Here is a 17,110-nt window from a genome sequence, read left to right on the forward strand (position 1 = left end):
ACTGGCCCTGCCAGATCGCTCAGCACACATTGCTGGTGCACCGCTGAGGGAGCATGTCAACGGTGAACACTGGCCCTGCCAGATCGCTCAGCACACATTGCTGGTACACCGCTGAGGGAGCATGTCAACGGTGAACACTGGCCCTGCCAGATCGCTCAGCGCACATTGCTGGTGCACCGCTGAGGGAGCATGTCAACGGTGAACACTGGCCCTGCCAGATCGCTCAGCACACATTGCTGGTGCACCGCTGAGGAAGCATGTCAACGGTGAACACTGGCCCAGCCAGATCGCTCAGCACATATTGCTGGTGCACCGCTGAGGGAGCATGTCAACGGTGAACACTGGCCCTGCCAGATCGCTCAGCACACATTGCTGGTACACCGCTGAGGGAGCATGTCAACGGTGAACACTGGCCCAGCCAGATCGCTCAGCACACATTGCTGGTGCACCGCTGAGGGAGCATGTCAACGGTGAACACTGGCCCTGTCAGATCGCTCAGCACACAGCAACAGCGCGTCCTCCTCTCTCTCCCCCTACACAGAGCGGCTATGCGGAGCAGCAGCGGGTCCTCCTCTCTCTCCCCCTACACAGAGCGGCTATGCGGAGCAGCAGCGCGTCCTCCTCTCTCTCCCCCTACAAAGAGCGGCTTTGCGGAGCAGCAGCGGGTCCTCCTCTCTCTCCCCCTACAAAGAGCGGCTATGCGGAGCAGCAGCGCGTCCTCCTCTCTCTCCCCCTACACAGAGCGGCTATGCGGAGCAGCAGCACCTCCTCCTCTCTCTCCCCCTACAAAGAGCGGCTTTGCGGAGCAGCAGCGGGTCCTCCTCTCTCCCCCTACACAGAGCGGCTATGCGGAGCAGCAGCCCGTCCTCCTCTCTCTCCCCCTACACAGAGCGGCTATGCGGAGCAGCAGCGCGTCCTCCTCTCTCTCCCCCTACAAAGAGCGGCTATGCGGAGCAGCAGCACATCCTCCTCTCTCTCCCCCTACACAGAGCGGCTATGCGGAGCAACAGCGCGTCCTCCTCTCTCTCTCCCTACACAGAGCGGCTAAGCGGGTCAGCAGCACCTTCTACTCTCTCTCCCCCTACACAGAGCGGCTATGCGGAGCAGCAGCGCGTCCTCCTCTCTCTCCCCCTACACAGAGCGGCTATGCGGAGCAGCAGCGCGTCCTCCTCTCTCTCCCCCTACACAGAGCGGCTATGCGGAGCAGCAGCGCGTCCTCCTCTCTCTCCCCCTACACAGAGCGGCTATGCGGAGCAGCAGCGCATCCTCCTCTCTCTCCCCCTACACAGAGCAGCTATGCGGAGCAGCAGCGCATCCTCCTCTCTCTCCCCCTACACAGAGCGGCTATGCGGAGCAGCAGTGCGTCCTCCTCTCTCTCCCCCTACACAGGGCGGATATGCGGAGCAGCAGCGCGTCCTCCTCTCTCTCCCCCTACAAAGAGCGGCTATGCGGAGCAGCAGCGCTTCCTCCTCTCTCTCCCCCTACACAGAGCGGCTATGCGGAGCAGCAGAGCGTCCTCCTCTCTCTCCCCCTACACAGAGCGGCTATGCGGAGCAGCAGCACATCCTCCTCTCTCTCCCCCTACACAGAGCGGCTATGCGGAGCAGCAGGGCATCCTCCTCTCTCTCCCCCTACACAGAGCGGCTATGCGGAGCAGCAGCGGGTCCTCCTCTCTCTCCCCCTACACAGAGCGGCTATGCGGAGCAGCAGCGCGTCCTCCTCTCTCTCCCCCTACACAGAGCGGCTATGCGGAGCAGCAGCGGGTCCTCCTCTCTCTCCCCCTACACAGAGCGGCTATGCGGAGCAGCAGCGCGTCCTCCTCTCTCTCCCCCTACAAAGAGCGGCTTTGCGGAGCAGCAGCAGGTCCTCCTCTCTCTCCCCCTACAAAGAGCGGCTTTGCGGAGCAGCAGTGCGTCCTCCTCTCTCTCCCCCTACACAGAGCGGCTTTGCGGAGCAGCATCGCGTCCTCCTCTCTCTCCCCCCTACACAGTGCGACTATTCGGAGCAGCAGCGCGTCCTCCTCTCTCTCCCCCTACACAGAGCGGCTATGCGGAGCAGCAGCACCTCCTCCTCTCTCTCCCCCTACAAAGAGCGGCTTTGCGGTGCAGCAGCGGGTCCTCCTCTCTCCCCCTACACAGAGCGGCTATGCGGAGCAGCAGCACATCCTCCTCTCTCTCCCCCTACACAGAGCGGCTATGCGGAGCAACAGCGCATCCTCCTCTCTCTCTCCCTACACAGAGCGGCTATGCGGAGCAGCAGCACATACTCCTCTCTCTCCCCCTACACAGAGCGGCTATGCGGAGCAGCAGCGCATCCTCCTCTCTCTCCCCCTACACAGAGCGGCTATGCGGAGCAGCAGCGCGTCCTCCTCTCTCTCCCCCTACACAGAGCGGCTATGCGGAGCAGCAGCGCGTCCTCTCTCTCCCCCTACACAGAGCGGCTATGCGAAACAGCAGCGCATCCTCCTCTCTCTCCCCCTACACAGGGCGGCTATGCGGAGCAGCAGCGCGTCCTCCTCTCTCTCCCCCTACACAGAGCGGCTATGCGGAGCAGCAGCGCCTTCTACTCTCTCTCCCCCGACACAGAGCGGCTATGCAGAGCAGCAACGCGTCCTCCTCTCTCTCCCCCTACACAGAGCGGCTATGCGGAGCAGCAGCGCTTCCTCCTCTCTCTCCCCCTACACAGAGCGGCTATGCGGAGCAGCGCGTCCTCCTTTCTCTCCCTCTACACAAAGCGGCTATGCGGAGCAGCAGCGTGCCCTCCTCTCTCTCCCCCTACAAAGAGCGGCTTTGCGGAGCAGCAGCGGGTCCTCCTATCTCTCCCCCTACAAAGAGCGGCTTTGCGGAGCAGCAGCGGGTCCTCCTCTCTCTCCCCCTACACAGAGCGGCTATGCGGAGCAGCAGCGCATCCTCCTCTCTCTCCCCCTACACAGAGCGGCTATGCGGAGCAGCAGCGCGTCCTCCTCTCTCTCCCCCTACACAGAGCGGCTATGCGGAGCAGCAGCGCGTCCTCCTCTCTCTCCCCCTACACAGAGCGGCTATGCGGCGCAGCAGCGCGTCCTCTCTCTCCCCCTACACAGAGCGGCTATGCGGAGCAGCAGCACATCCTCCTCTCTCTCCCCCTACACAGAGCGGCTATGCGGAGCAACAGCGCATCCTCCTCTCTCTCTCCCTACACAGAGCGGCTATGCGGAGCAGCAGCACATACTCCTCTCTCTCCCCCTACACAGAGCGGCTATGCGGAGCAGCAGCGCATCCTCCTCTCTCTCCCCCTACACAGAGCGGCTATGCGGAGCAGCAGCGCGTCCTCCTCTCTCTCCCCCTACACAGAGCGGCTATGCGGAGCAGCAGCGCGTCCTCTCTCTCCCCCTACACAGAGCGGCTATGCGAAACAGCAGCGCATCCTCCTCTCTCTCCCCCTACACAGGGCGGCTATGCGGAGCAGCAGCGCGTCCTCCTCTCTCTCCCCCTACACAGAGCGGCTATGCGGAGCAGCAGCGCCTTCTACTCTCTCTCCCCCGACACAGAGCGGCTATGCAGAGCAGCAACGCGTCCTCCTCTCTCTCCCCCTACACAGAGCGGCTATGCGGAGCAGCAGCGCTTCCTCCTCTCTCTCCCCCTACACAGAGCGGCTATGCGGAGCAGCGCGTCCTCCTTTCTCTCCCTCTACACAAAGCGGCTATGCGGAGCAGCAGCGTGCCCTCCTCTCTCTCCCCCTACAAAGAGCGGCTTTGCGGAGCAGCAGCGGGTCCTCCTATCTCTCCCCCTACAAAGAGCGGCTTTGCGGAGCAGCAGCGGGTCCTCCTCTCTCTCCCCCTACACAGAGCGGCTATGCGGAGCAGCAGCGCATCCTCCTCTCTCTCCCCCTACACAGAGCGGCTATGCGGAGCAGCAGCGCGTCCTCCTCTCTCTCCCCCTACACAGAGCGGCTATGCGGAGCAGCAGCGCGTCCTCCTCTCTCTCCCCCTACACAGAGCGGCTATGCGGCGCAGCAGCGCGTCCTCTCTCTCCCCCTACACAGAGCGGCTATGCGGAGCAGAAGCACGTCCTCCTCTCTCTCCCCCTACACAGAGTGGCTATGCGGAGCAGCAGCGCTTCTTCCTCTCTCTCCCCCTACACAGGGCGGCTATGCGGAGCAGCAGCGCGTCCTCCTCTCTCTCCCCCTACACAGTGCGGCTATGCGGAGCAGCAGCGCGTCCTCCTCTCTCTCTCCCTACACAGAGCGGCTATGCGGAGCAGCAGAGCGTCCTCCTCTCTCTCCCCCTACACAGAGCGGCTATGCGGAGCAGCAGCGCGCCCTCCTCTCTCTCCCTCTACACAGAGCGGCTATGCGGAGCAGCAGAGCATCCTCCTCTCTCTCCCCCTACACAGAGCGGCGATGCGGAGCAGCAGCACGTCCTCCTCTCTCTCCCCCTACACAGAGCGGCTATGCGGAGCAGCAGAGCGTCCTCCTCTCTCTCTCCCTACACAGAGCGGCTATGCGGAGCAGCAGAGCGTCCTCCTCTCTCTCCCCCTACACAGAGCGGCTATGCGGAGCAGCAGCGCGTCCTCCTCTCTCTCCCCCTACACAGAGCGGCTATGCGGAGCAGCAGAGCGTCCTCCTCTCTCTCCCCCTACACAGAGCGGCTATGCGGAGCAGCAGCGCATCCTACTCTCTCTCCCCCTACACAGAGCGGCTATGCGGAGCAGCAGCGCGTCCTCCTCTCTCTCCCCCTACACAGAGCGGCTATGCGGAGCAGCAGCGCGTCCTCCTCTCTCCCCCTACACAGAGCGGCTATGCAGGGCAGCAGAGCGTCCTCCTCTCTCTCCCCCTACACAGAGCGGCTATGCGGAGCAGCAGCGCGTCCTCCTCTCTCTCCCCCTACAAAGAGCGGCTATGCGAAGCAGCAGCACCTCCTCCTCTCTCTCCCCCTACAAAGAGCGGCTTTGCGGAGCAGCAGCGGGTCCTCCTCTCTCCCCCTACACAGAGCGGCTATGCGGAGCAGCAGAGCGTCCTCCTCTCTCTCCCCCTACACAGAGCGGCTATGCGGAGCAGCAGTGCGTCCTCCTCTCTCTCCCCCTACACAGAGCGGCGATGCGGAGCAGCAGCGCGTCCTCCTCTCTCTCCCCCTACACAGAGCGGCTATGCGGAGCAGCAGCGCGTCCTCCTCTCTCTCCCCCTACACAGAGCGGCTATGCGGAGCAGGAGCGCGTCCTCCTCTCTCTCCCCCTACACAGAGCGGCTATGCGGAGCAGCAGAGCATCCTCCTCTCTCTCCCCCTACACAGAGCGGCGATGCGGAGCAGCAGCACGTCCTCCTCTCTCTCCCCCTACACAGAGCGGCTATGCGGAGCAGCAGCGCGTCCTCCTCTCTCTCTCCCTACACAGAGCGGCTATGCGGAGCAGCAGAGCGTCCTCCTCTCTCTCCCCCTACACAGAGCGGCTATGCGGAGCAGCAGCGCGTCCTCCTCTCTCTCCCCCTACACAGAGCGGCTATGCGGAGCAGCAGAGCATCCTCCTCTCTCTCCCCCTACACAGAGCGGCTATGCGGAGCAGCAGCGCGTCCTCCTCTCTCCCCCTACACAGAGCGGCTATGCAGGGCAGCAGAGCGTCCTCCTCTCTCTCCCCCTACACAGAGCGGCTATGCGGAGCAGCAGCGCGTCCTCCTCTCTCTCCCCCTACACAGAGCGGCTATGCGAAGCAGCAGCACCTCCTCCTCCTCTCTCCCCCTACACAGAGCGGCTATGCGGAGCAGCAGCGCGTCCTCCTCTCTCCCCCTACACAGAGCGGCTTTGCAGGGCAGCAGAGCGTCCTCCTCTCTCTCCCCCTACACAGAGCGGCTATGCGGAGCAGCAGCGCGTCCTCCTCTCTCTCCCCCTACACAGAGCGGCTATGCGGAGCAGCAGTGCGTCCTCCTCTCTCTCCCCCTACACAGAGCGGCGATGCGGAGCAGCAGCGCGTCCTCCTCTCTCTCCCCCTACACAGAGCGGCTATGCGGAGCAGCAGCGCGTCCTCCTCTCTCTCCCCCTACACAGAGCGGCTATGCGTAGCAGCAGCGCATCCTCCTCTCTCTCCCCCTACAAAGAGCGGCTTTGCGGAGCAGCAGCAGGTCCTCCTCTCTCTCCCCCTACAAAGAGCGGCTTTGCGGAGCAGCAGTGCGTCCTCCTCTCTCTCCCCCTACACAGAGCGGCTATGCGGAGCAGCAGCGCATCCTCCTCTCTCTCCCCCTACACAGAGCGGCTATGCGTAGCAGCAGCGCATCCTCCTCTCTCTCCCCCTACACAGAGCGGCTATGCGTAGCAGCAGCGCGTCCTCCTCTCTCTCCCCCTACACAGAGCGGCTATGCGTAGCAGCAGCGCATCCTCCTCTCTCTCCGCCTACACAGAGCGGCTCCTGGCAGCAGCAGCAGCGGGAAAGCTTTCCCCCTCCTGCCACCAGCACCTTCCGGGTATCCGCACCTCTCTCCTCATTTACACTGGCACGAACCAGTGGCTGCAAGCTAGTTTTAAAAAGCACAAATTCAAAGGGTGCGGGGGATAGCCTGCTATGCGGCCCCCAAGCGCCGGGCCCCATAGCAGCTGCATCCCCTGCACCAACGGTTGTTACGCCACTGACCCTGACCCCAGGAACAGGATGATGAGGATGATGATGACGATGATGATGATGATGATGATTGTGCGTGTCTCTTCCTTCAGGGGCCTGGATCATCACGGAAGGTTCCCATGCTGGGGTGATGAAGTATGTGGGCGAGTCGGTGCGGGATTACAGTGGCAGCCAACAAGAGATTGCCCTGATTGGCATCACCACCTGGGGCACCGTCCATAACCGGAAACACCTGCTCCGCACAGCGGTAATATCCCAGAATCCTTTGCAACAGTGTACTGCGTCTTTCTCTATCCCAAGTCGCATTGCCCAGTAGTGTCACCCAAATATTCTGCATTGTTCTCGTCATTTGTATGTCTTCATATATATGCCATCCATTAGAAGCTCATTTACATATTAGTGTCCGTCACCCAATTTCTGCTTTGGTAACTTTACCAAAATACCAAATAAAAAAGATAAACACTTTAGTCCAAAAGACACAGATGGAGAAGTAAATAGGGTGATATGATTTGTGGCCCTCTTATTACGGGTTTTCCACTTGAAGTAATTTTTGTGACATGTCATTAAGAAGACGGACTCGTCTACCACGGTGGGAGTTTTTGTTTATGTTGGGGAATCTGCTGCGCTATATAAGACACTAACGGAATCTGCTGCGCTATATAAGACACTGTAACGGAATCTGCTGCGCTATATAAGACACTGTAACGGAATCTGCTGCGCTATATAAGACGCTGTAACGGAATCTGCTGCGCTATATAAGACGCTGTAACGGAATCTGCTGCTTTATGTAAGACCCTGTAACGGAATCTGCTGCGCTATATAAGACGCTGTAACGGAATCTGCTGCGCTGTATAAGACGCTGTAACGGAATCAGCTGCGCTATATAAGACGCTGTAACGGAATCTGCTGCGCTATATAAGACACTGTAACGGAATCTGCTGCGCCATATAAGACGCTGTAACAGAATCTGCTGCGCTATAGAAGACACTGTAACGGAATCTGCTGCGCTATATAAGACACTGTAACAGAATCTGCTGCGCTATATAAGACACTGTAACGGAATCTGCTGCGCTATATAAGACACTGTAACGGAATCTGCTGCGCTATATAAAACGCTGTAACGGAATCTGCTGCGCTATATAAGACGCTGTAACGGAATCTGCTGCGCTATATAAGACACTGTAACGGAATCTGCTGCGCTATATAAGACGCTGTAACGGAATCTGCTGCGCTATATAAGACACTGTAACGGAATCTGCTGCGCTATATAAGACACTGTAACGGAATCTGCTGCGCTATATAAGACACTGTAACGGAATCTGCTGCGCTATATAAGACGCTGTAACGGAATCTGCTGCGCTATATAATACACTGTAACGGAATCTGCTGCGCTATATAAGACGCTGTAACGGAATCTGCTGCGCTATATAAGACACTAACGGAATCTGCTGCGCTATATAAGACACTAACGGAATCTGCTGCGCTATATAAGACACTGTAACGGAATCTGCTGCTCTATATAAGACACTAACGGAATCTGCTGCGATATATAAGACACTAACGGAATCTGCTGCGCTATATAAGATGCTGTAACGGAATCTGCTGCGCTATATAAGACACTAACGGAATCTGCTGCGCTATATAAGACACTAACGGAATCTGCTGCGCTATATAAGACACTAACGGAATCTGCTGCGCTATATAAGACACTAACGGAATCTGCTGCGCTATATAAGACACTAACGGAATCTGCTGCGCTATATAAGATGCTGTAACGGAATCTGCTGCGCTATATAAGACACTAACGGAATCTGCTGCGCTATATAAGACACTAACGGAATCTGCTGCGCTATATAAGACACTGTAACGGAATCTGCTGCACTATATAAGACACTAACGGAATCTGCTGCACTATAGAAGACACTAACGGAATCTGCTGCGCTATATAAGACACTAACGGAATCTGCTGCGCTATATAAGATGCTGTAACGGAATCTGCTGCGCTATATAAGACACTAACGGAATCTGCTGCGCTATATAAGACGCTGTAACGGAATCTGCTGCGCTATATAAGACACTGTAACAGAATCTGCTGTGCTATATAAGACACTGTAACAGGATCTGCTGCGCTATATAAGACACTGTAACGGAATCTGCTGCGCTATATAAGACGTTGTAACGGAATCTGCTGCGCTATATAAGACGCTGTAACGGAATCTGCTGCGCTATATAAGACGTTGTAACGGAATCTGCTGCGCTATATTAGACGCTGTAACGGAATCTGCTGCGCTATATAAAACCCTATAACGGAATCTGCTGCACTATATAAGATGCTGTAACGGAATCTGCTGCGCTATATAAGACACTGTAACGGAATCTGCTGCACTATATAAGACACTGTAACAGAATCTGCTGCACTATATAAGACACTGTAACGGAATCTGCTGTGCTATATAAGACGCTGTAACGGAATCTGCTGCGCTATATAAGACGTTGTAACGGAATCTGCTGCGCTATATAAGACACTGTAACGGAATCTGCTGCGCTATATAAGACACTAACGGAATCTGCTGCGCTATATAAGACACTGTAACGGAATCTGCTGCGCTATATAAGACACTAACGGAATCTGCTGCGCTATATAAGACACTGTAACGGAATCTGCTGCGCTATATAAGACACTAACGGAATCTGCTGCGCTATATAAGACGCTGTTACGGAATCTGCTGTGCTATATAAGACACTGTAACGGAATCTGCTGCACTATATAAGACACTGTAACGGAATCTGCTGCGCTATATAAGACGCTGTAACGGAATCTGCTGCACTATATAAGACGTTGTAACGGAATCTGCTGTGCTATATAAGACACTGTAACGGGATCTGCTGCGCTATATAAGACACTGTAACGGAATCTGCTGCGCTATATAAGACACTGTAACGGAATCTGCTGCACTATATAAGACGCTGTAACGGAATCTGCTGCGTTATATAAGACACTGTAACAGAATCTGCTGCACTATATAAGACACTGTAACGGAATCTGCTGCGCTATATAAGACGCTGTAACGGAATCTGCTGCGCTACATAAGACGTTGTAACGGAATCTGCTGCGCTATATAAGACACTGTAACGGAATCTGCTGCGCTATATAAGACACTAACGGAATCTGCTGCGCTATATAAGACACTGTAACGGAATCTGCTGCGCTATATAAGACACTATTGGAATCTGCTGCGCTATATAAGACACTGTAACGGAATCTGCTGCGCTATATAAGACACTAACGGAATCTGCTGCGCTATATAAGACGCTGTTACGGAATCTGCTGTGTTATATAAGACACTGTAACGGAATCTGCTGCACTATATAAGACACTGTAACGGAATCTGCTGCGCTATATAAGACGCTGTAACGGAATCTGCTGCGCTATATAAGACGTTGTAACGGAATCTGCTGCGCTATATAAGACACTGTAACGGAATCTGCTGCGCTATATAAGACACTAACGGAATCTGCTGCGCTATATAAGATACTAACGGAATCTGCTGCGCTATATAAGACACTGTAACGGAATCTGCTGCGCTATATAAGACGCTGTAACGGAATCTGCTGTGCTATATAAGACACTGTAACAGGATCTGCTGCGCTATATAAGACACTGTAACGGAATCTGCTGCGCTATATAAGACATTGTAACGGAATATGCTGTGCTATATAAGACACTGTAACGGAATCTGATGCGCTATAGAAGACGCTGTAACGGAATCTGCTTCGCTATGTAGGACACTGTAGCGGAATCTGCAGCACTATATAAGACGCTGTAATGCAATCTGCTTCACTATATAAGACGCTGTAACGGAATCTGATGCGCTATATAAGATGCTGTAACGGAATCTGATGCGCTGTATAAGACGCTGTAACGGAATCTGCTGCGCTATATAAGACGCTGTAACGGAATCTGATGCGCTATATAAGACGCTGTAATGGAATCTGCTTCACTATATAAGACGCTGTAACGGAATCTGATGCGCTATATAAGACGCTGTAACAGAATCTGCTTCGCTATGTAGGACACTGTAGCGGAATCTGCTGAGCTATATAAGACGCTGTAATGGAATCTGCTTCACTATATAAGACACTGTAAATAAATACTGTATATAGGGTTCGGGGCACCCAGTCTTCATGTAAAATACATTTAAGCCTAGGACTTTTTAAGCTCAGGAGGGGGACCTCAATGTCTTTTTTTTTTTACACAAAATCGCAAATGTCCAAAAATGCTCACATTTTCATAACTAAAAATCGCACCATGTCGCATTTTTTACTGCATATTCGCATCTCATTAAATATTCCGATTGAGGCAAAAAAAAATCAATTTGAAAAAAAAAAAAATGCGATACAGGTATGGTGGATTTCAGATCCTTACTAAAAATTGCATCCTATTAAATCTCACCCACTATGTGTCACCCCTGCAGGGCGGCGCTCCAGCATTGTACCCAATGGATGATGGATCCCAGGGGGACCTGCAATGTCTGGACAACAACCACACGCACTTTATTCTGGTGGACGATGGGATGTGCGGACGATGTGGGGGGGAAATGCCACTGAGAACTCAGCTGGAGAAATTCATCTCTCAACAAACCATGAAGATAGGAGGTGAGAAGGGAAAGTGGGTAATATGGTAATAATATTAATGATAATAGGAACAATAAAAATAATGACTATAATAGTAATAATAATAATAATAATAATAATAATAATAATAATAATAATAATAATAATATGTGTAGTAATAATAATAATAATAATATGTGTAGTAATAATAATAGGAACAATAATAATAGTAATAATACTATGTAATAATAATAATAATAATAATAATAATAATAATAATAATAATAATAATAATAATAATAATAATACGGATATAAATAATAGTGACATTATTATTATTATTATTATTATTATTATTATTATTATTATTATTATTATTATTATTATTATTATTATGATGTGTAGTAATAATAATAATAATAATAGGAACAATAATAATAATAATAATATTAATAATACTATGTAATAATAATAATATTAATAATAATAATAATAAGTAGTAATAATAGGAACAATAATTATAGTGATAATAATAAGGATAATAATATGTGTAGTAATAATAATAATAATAATAATAATAATAATAATAATAATAGGAACAATAATAATAGTAATAATACTATGTAATAATAATAATAATAATAATAATAATAATAATAATAATAATAATAATAATAATAATAATAAGGATATAAATAATAGTGACACTATTATTATTATTATTATTATTATTATTATTATTATTATTATTATTATTATTATTATTATTGTTGTCACTATAATTTTTATTATTATTATTATTATTATTATTATTATTATTGTTGTCACTATAATTTTTATCCTTATTATTATTATTATTATTATTATTATTATTATTATGATGTGTAGTAATAAAAATAATAGGAACAATAATAATAATAGTAATAATACTATGTAATAATAATAATAATAATAAGTAGTAATAATAGGAACAATAATTATAGTGATAATAATAAGGATAATAATAATATTAATAATCATCATAATGTTGATTTATCTGTCGGCAGAATGAGACATTACTGTTTTATTGAGTGTTCCTATAATGATTATATAGAACACAAAGAATAGACAATAAAGGGTCTCCATGGAGTGAGACTTTGAATTACTGAGGCCACTGATCCTGTATTATATTATCAGTCAGGGCCCTTCTCATTTATGCATACAGATAGTGGTAGATGCTCAATTAGTTCAGTAGCATTTCCCAGGTGCATGAGGGAGGGGTTAAATACTGGGTAAGTAAAACAAGACATTTTTTCCCTCAACACACTGAGCAATGCTAGTAACCAATCTAGAACACTACATGATAATAGAATTCAGAGATATTGGAAGCCGCGTCAAGGCTTCTCTGTATATTGGGGGTCCTTCTCATTTATGGCCTCTCAGTATATTGTGACACCACACCTCTGCACTGTGCCTATGTGAATGTAAACTGGGGCTGCAGACAATTGTCAGGGGCCCTGCAGGCATAGGCGAATCTAGAAATATGGTAATGGGTGGTCCCAGAATCAACCACTTAGTATGTGGGACCATTTTGCGGCGAAGTCGCATGTCAAAAAGGGGGCGTGGCATCACAAAAGGGGCTTGGTATTACACAACTGATATGGGACACTTGGGGGCACCCATGGCATTATACAGCGCACATGTGAGCACCCATATAATTATGCAGCACATATGCAGGCACCCCTAGACTGATAAGGGACAAATTATTCCCACCCTATCCCATGCCACCATAAATGCAAAAAGGCACCTTAGAAGAAAACCTCTTCCTCACTTTTTATGAGATGCTGGCTCACTTCAGCCGCTCTGCCACTCCACAATCCAATCCAGCAGCCCTGCCCGCTGTGCCCACTCTGCTGCTCCACACTGCAGCCATTCCACGCTGAAGCTACACTGTCCGAACTGCCCGCTCTGCAGCCGCTTACAGCTCCCGCCTTCGCTTCCCATCTGACTCAGCGTTCTCAGTCTTGCACTGTGCCAGTGTGCGGTGACATCACCTGTGCACCCGCGCAGTGCACTACTGGGAACGCTGAAGCCCTGAGAGGCTTCAGAAGAAAATGTGTACTAACTAGGGTGACCAGCTCATCCCTTTAATTCCGGACACATATTAATTACACAGGTTCTGTGGCTGGCTGACTTCAAGACTTCATTTCAACAGTTTTTTATTTAGACAGCCACAGAAAGGGATGAGGTGGTAACCCCATTACAAACGGGGACTGTAAACTAAAATGTAAAGTTTAATTTGTGTGCGGCAGGCTAATGGGTGGTCCGGTGTACCCCCGGGCCATCCCCTAAATTCGCTTATGCCTGCAGGATTGGAGAGCCAGTCATAGCAGCTGTCAGAGCAGTCAGGGGCCCTGTATAGCAGACAAAAAAGAAAAAGGCTAGAGATATTTTGGTTGCACTCGTGGGTTTGTATTGTGGTCCGTTCAACTGATTTGAAAGAAATAATATATATTAAAAATTAACCTTTATTTTATTTTTATTAAAAAGAGGGGAGATGTGTATAAACTCTCCTCTCCAAAAAAAGGGGAAAGAAAGAGAAGTGCAGGGGCCCTGCAGGAAGGGGGAGCCAGGCACAGTAGCTGTCAGAGCAGTCAGAGGCCCTGCAGGATAGGAGAGCCAGTCATTGTAGTGTCAGACTGATCAGGGGCCCTGCAGGATAGGGGAACCAGTCATAGTAGCTGTCAGACTGATCAGGGGCCCTGCAGGATAGGAGAGCCAGTCATTGTAGCTGTCAGAATGATCAGGGGCCCTGCAGGATAGGAGAGCCAGTCATAGTAGCTGTCAGACTGATCACGGGCCCTGCAGGATAGGGGATCCAGGCACAGTAGCTATCAGACTGATCAGGGGCCGTGCAGGATAGGAGAGCCAGTCATTGTAGTGTCAGACTGATCAGGGGCCCTGCAGGATAGGGGAGCCAGGCACAGTAGCTATCAGACTGATCAGGGGCCCTGCAGGAAGGGGGAGCCAGGCACAGTAGCTATCAGACTGCTCAGGGGCCCTGCAGGATAGGGGAGCCAGGCACAGTAGCTATCAGACTGATCAGGGGCCCTGCAGGATAGGGGAGTCAGTCATAGTAGCTGTCAGACTGCTCAGGGGCCCTGCAGGATAGGGGAACCAGTCATAGTAGCTGTCAGACTGATCAGGGGCCCTGCAGGATAGGAGAGCCAGTCATTGTAGCTGTCAGACTGATCAGGGGCCCTGCAGGATAGGAGAGCCAGTCATTGTAGCTGTCAGACTGATCAGGGGCCCTGCAGGATAGGAGAGCCAGTCATAGTAGCTGTCAGACTGATCACGGGCCCTGCAGGATAGGGGATCCAGGCACAGTAGCTATCAGACTGATCAGGGGCCCTGCAGGATAGGAGAGCCAGTCATTGTAGCTGTCAGACTGATCAGGGGCCCTGCAGGATAGGGGAGCCAGGCACAGTAGCTATCAGACTGATCAGGGGCCCTGCAGGATAGAGGAGCCAGTCATAGTAGCTGTCAGACTGATCAGGGGCCCTGCAGGATAGGGGAGCCAGGCACAGTAGCTATCAGACTGATCAGGGGCCATGCAGGATAGGAGAGCCAGTCATAGTAGCTGTCAGACTGATCAGGGTCCCTGCAGGATAGGGGAGCCAGTCATAGTAGCTGTCAGACTGATCTGGGGCCCTGCAGGAAGGGGAGCCAGGCACAGTAGCTATCAGACTGATCTGGGGCCCTGCAGGATAGGGGAGCCAGTCATAGTAGCTGTCATACTGCTATGGGGCCCTGCAGGATAGGGGAGCCAGGCACAGTAGCTGTCAGACTGATCAGTGGCCCTGCAGGAAGGGGAGCCAGGCACAGTAGCTGTCAGAGCAGTCAGAGGCCCTGCAGGATAGGAGAGCCAGTCATTGTAGTGTCAGACTGATCAGGGGCCCTGCAGGATAGGGGAACCAGTCATAGTAGCTGTCAGACTGATCAGCGGCCCTGCAGGATAGGAGAGCCAGTCATTGTAGCTGTCAGACTGATCAGGGGCCCTGCAGGATAGGAGAGCCAGTCATAGTAGCTGTCAGACTGATCACGGGCCCTGCAGGATAGGGGATCCAGGCACAGTAGCTATCAGACTAATCAGGGGCCCTGCAGGATAGGAGAGCCAGTCATTGTAGCTGTCAGACTGATCAGGGGCCCTGCAGGATAGGGGAGCCAGGCACAGTAGCTATCAGACTGATCAGGGGCCCTGCAGAAGAGGGGAGTCAGTCATAGTAGCTGTCAGACTGCTCAGGGGCCCTGCAGGATAGGGGAACCAGTCATAGTAGCTGTCAGACTGATCAGGGGCCCTGCAGGATAGGAGAGCCAGTCATTGTAGCTGTCAGACTGATCATGGGCCCTGCAGGATAGGAGAGCCAGTCATTGTAGCTGTCAGACTGATCAGGGGCCCTGCAGGATAGGAGAGCCAGTCATAGTAGCTGTCAGACTGATCACGGGCCCTGCAGGATAGGGGATCCAGGCACAGTAGCTATCAGACTAATCAGGGGCCCTGCAGGATAGGAGAGCCAGTCATTGTAGCTGTCAGACTGATCAGGGGCCCTGCAGGATAGGGGAGCCAGGCACAGTAGCTATCAGACTGATCAGGGGCCCTGCAGGATAGAGGAGCCAGTCATAGTAGCTGTCAGACTGCTCAGGGGCCCTGCAGGATAGGGAAGCCAGGCACAGTAGCTATCAGACTGATCAGGGGCCATGCAGGATAGGAGAGCCAGTCATAGTAGCTGTCAGACTGATCTGGGGCCCTGCAGGAAGGGGAGCCAGGCACAGTAGCTATCAGACTGATCAGGGGCCCTGCAGGATAAGGGAGCCAGGCACAGTAGCTATCAGACTGATCAGGGGCCCTGCAGGATAGGAGAGCCAGTCACAGTAGCTGTCAGACTGATCAGGGGCCCTGCAGGATAGGGGAGCCAGGCACAATAGCTATCAGACTGATCAGGGGCCCTGCAGGATAGGAGAGCCAGTCATAGTAGCTGTCAGACTGATCAGGGTCCCTGCAGGATAGGGGAGCCAGGCACAGTAGCTATCAGACTGATCTGGGGCCCTGCAGGAAGGGGAGCCAGGCACAATAGCTATCAGACTGATCAGGGGCCCTGCAGGATAGGGGAGCCAGGCACAGTAGCTATCAGACTGATCAGGGGCCCTGCAGGATAGGAGAGCCAGTCATTGTAGCTGTCAGACTAATCAGGGTCCCTGCAGGATAGGGGAGCCAGTCATAGTAGCTGTCAGACTGATCTGGGGCCCTGCAGGATAGGGGAGCCAGTCATAGTAGCTATCAGACTGATCAGGGGCCCTGCAGGAAGGGGAGCCAGGCACAGTAGCTATCAGACTGATCTGGGGCCCTGCAGGATAGTGGAGCCAGTCATAGTAGCTATCAGACTGATCTGGGGCCCTGCAGGATAGGGGAGCCAGTCATTGTAGTGTCAGACTGATCAGGGGCCCTGCAGGATAGGGGAGCCAGTCATAGTAGCTGTCAGACTGATCAGGGGCCCTGCAGGAAGGGGAGCCAGTCATAGTAGCTGTCAGACTGCTCAGGGGCCCTGCAGGAAGGGGAGCCAGGCACAGTAGCTATCAGACTGATCTGGGGCCCTGCAGGATAGGGGAGCCAGTCATAGTAGCTGTCAGACTGATCAGGGGCCCTGCAGGAAGGGGAGCCAGTCATAGTAGCTGTCATACTGCTATGGGGCCCTGCAGGATAGGGGAGCCAGGCACAGTAGCTATCAGACTGATCTGGGGCCCTGCAGGATAGGGGAGCCAGTCATTGTAGCTGTCAGATTGATCAGGGGCCCTGCAGGATAGGGGAGCCAGTCATAGTAGCTGTCACAGAGGTCAGGAACAGTGCATGATGGGGGATCCAGTCACATCAGGTGTCA

At 52.2% G+C, this 17,110-nt stretch overlaps 1 protein-coding gene across 1 annotated transcript in view; it reads left to right on the forward strand.

Moving 5' to 3' along the window:
* The window catches only part of LOC146058638 (transient receptor potential cation channel subfamily M member 2-like), a 183,064-nt gene that overhangs the window by 23,458 nt on the left and 142,496 nt on the right, over positions 1-17,110 (forward strand). Inside the window, exons 7-8 of the mRNA XM_083170911.1 lie at positions 6,674-6,828; positions 11,057-11,237. Of these exons, the coding sequence (XP_083027037.1) occupies positions 6,674-6,828; positions 11,057-11,237 (336 nt within the window). The remainder of the gene's footprint in view (positions 1-6,673; positions 6,829-11,056; positions 11,238-17,110) is intronic.

Source organism: Crinia signifera, chromosome 2 (genome assembly GCF_055691185.1).
Source record: "Crinia signifera chromosome 2, ASM5569118v1, whole genome shotgun sequence".
NCBI lineage: Eukaryota > Metazoa > Chordata > Amphibia > Anura > Myobatrachidae > Crinia > Crinia signifera.